General features: G+C 39.3%; 1 protein-coding gene across 1 annotated transcript in view; it reads right to left on the reverse strand.

The window, feature by feature from the left end:
* Positions 1–2,166: 2,166 nt before the first annotated feature.
* The window catches only part of LOC143023759 (serine/threonine-protein kinase Chk1-like), a 1,035-nt gene continuing 701 nt past the window's right edge, over positions 2,167–2,500 (reverse strand). The window contains exon 1 of the mRNA XM_076182371.1: positions 2,167–2,500. This exon is cut by the window's right edge and continues 701 nt beyond it. Within this exon, the coding sequence (XP_076038486.1) occupies positions 2,167–2,500 (334 nt within the window).

The raw sequence follows: 2,500 nt of genomic DNA on the forward strand, positions 1-2,500 counted from the left end.
CCTTACGTGTTAGGACAAATCTGAGCACAGATTTGGAATCAGCGCACCAAAATTAGTGGCATACACCAACAGTTACTCAAGTAGCAGAGACAAAGTTAATATTTGTTGGCTAGTGTTATCACCCTCAAGTTATTTGAATAAATATTGATATATTGAAGACGAAAGAAAATATCATTGCTATACTGAAGCTTCTCATTAAAATCAGATCATGGTGAAAAGTAAAGTATGAAAAATTTAATTATCTTTTTCTTTTTTCGTCTAATCATTTTTCCAGTTCATATAACAACAACTCTAAGCATTATTTTTTCCAAAAGGATGACCTTTCAACGGAAATCATTAACCTTATCTCGAGGAAGAACTTCAACAGTTGCATACCTCATAGGTCTTGCCTGATTCAACCCAAAGGAACATTATTTACATAGGGTACTAAGGCCATAGAGATAGAGAAACTCACCGCTTGGTCAAGAATCACAATATCGGATGTCTCCGGAAACTTACTCAAACAAACATTTTTGAATTATTATTGCTGACATTCCTTGACATTCTCGTTAAGGAACAAGAAGAGAAATTTTACACATGTAAAACCTGCAGACACCGGTCAGTCAATGAACGTAAGAAATGAATGTCCATATAAAGGTACAAAAGTTCTACCATTAGTGGCAATCTACAGAGATCTCTTACCCACTCTAGCATATGGACAAAAGTTCACACGGAAATAGAAAGGTCAACACAAGTGCTATTAAACAACGGATTCGCCAAGGAATGGCAGGGGTCCTCATTATGAAAAAATAAGTACGATATTGCTAATGTTGTTGTTGTTGTTTTCCTTCGGCAAGTGGGAGTCAGTGTGATGATTTTTTTCTCTAAAATTTACAACCTCAGTGCAGACTTGTTAATCAGTAGTTCCTTATCACGAAAGATAAATCACCGAATACTACTCTACAATGTCGTGAAAGATATGGAAGAAGGTTTGGCAGGCAGCTGGTACTAAAAAAATAAATATAAATGCTACGAGGAGCCTAATGAAAAAAGGCTGTAGAATTAATTTTCCATAAATCTATATACTTATAAAAGTCTGATAATCTTGTTTGTCATCACGCTTACTTGCTTGCAACCGTCACCCTGCCAATCAGAAGAAGAGATATTACGTTACGACTGAGGACCAGCCATTCAGAAGAAGAGATATGACGTCACGACTGAGGACTAGCCAATCAGAAGAAGAGATCAGAAAAAGAGATATGACTGAAGACTAGCCAATCAGAAGAGACATGACGTCACGACATCAGCTCTGTGGGTCCAAAGGAACCCCAGCTCTGAGCGCGTGACGTCACGACTGCTAATTTTCCAATTTGCCAATTTTTTTATTTCCACTTTTCCGATTACATATTTTCTGACCATTAATATTCAAATTTTCATATTCATTATTTAAAACTATAGCCAACTCCTGAATCAGCATCTATGAGGCATAATGAGTATATTAGAATATTACGTACTGTTCCAAGCAATGACTTGACGTCACAATCTTCTGCACTTCAAGTCACTGAATAGAGGTACGAGCTCTACATTTTATTCAATTTGATATAGAAACTTATTTTCTGTGGTTTATACTATACGGTGATAGTGACATAGTACATCTATCATAAATTTTATATTCATAAACGTTGTTACTCGCTCAAGTCCCATGGGACTCCCTGAATGATAATGGTAATGAGTGGGAGTGGGATTGGGAGTGGGATGACGAGACGTGACATAACAAAAGCATAATCAAGGAGGCTCTCCTTATTTAATTTCTTGAGAACGCCTGTATCCAGTTTACTTTCCTTCGAGAGAGCACGAGGACCGCATACAACTGGTAAGTCTTAAGCTAATAGTAACCTGCTTCAAAAAGAGGAGCCATTTAAGATTTAATTTGACCCAACGGGTCACGGGTGGTCCAGTGGTCTATAGGAGAGGAGAATAGAATAGCACGATGAAGGTCATAATAAACCGAAAAGTGACACACACACACACACACACCTTTTTTTTTTCTTTAGGTTTGTCCCACTCATAAACCGGAATACTACACTTCGTGGCAAGAGAACACAGTGCATTTTCTTATATAGTAATTGACTCAATATGCATTCTTTCATGGATTGGCAAGATGTAAGGGCTCGCAATGGAGTTTATTCAACCCTGACGGTGTTTCTTCCAACCGGATAGACGCTTCTGGGGATCTGGTTCCAAGAGGATGTCCACAACACTTCGGCAAGACTCGCTCAGCCAACACCAAGGTATCAGTGTGTTCAGTTCCTCATTTTTATCGTGCCACATTTTGTAGATCTTGTCTACAGGTGCGGCTTGTTCCCACGGTCTGCCTTTCGTCGTCAGGTTGAAGAAGACGACTCCGCTCGACCACAAATCAATGGGTGGGCCGTAGTAAGTGGGACACTTGATGACTTCCGGGGCCATGAAAGCCCGTGATCCCACAGTCCCTGTCAGTTGAACCTCCTCACCGTTTATA

Source organism: Oratosquilla oratoria, unplaced genomic scaffold (genome assembly GCF_046742065.1).
Source record: "Oratosquilla oratoria isolate Oo_2021 unplaced genomic scaffold, ASM4674206v1 SCAFFOLD58, whole genome shotgun sequence".
Lineage (NCBI taxonomy): Eukaryota > Metazoa > Arthropoda > Malacostraca > Stomatopoda > Squillidae > Oratosquilla > Oratosquilla oratoria.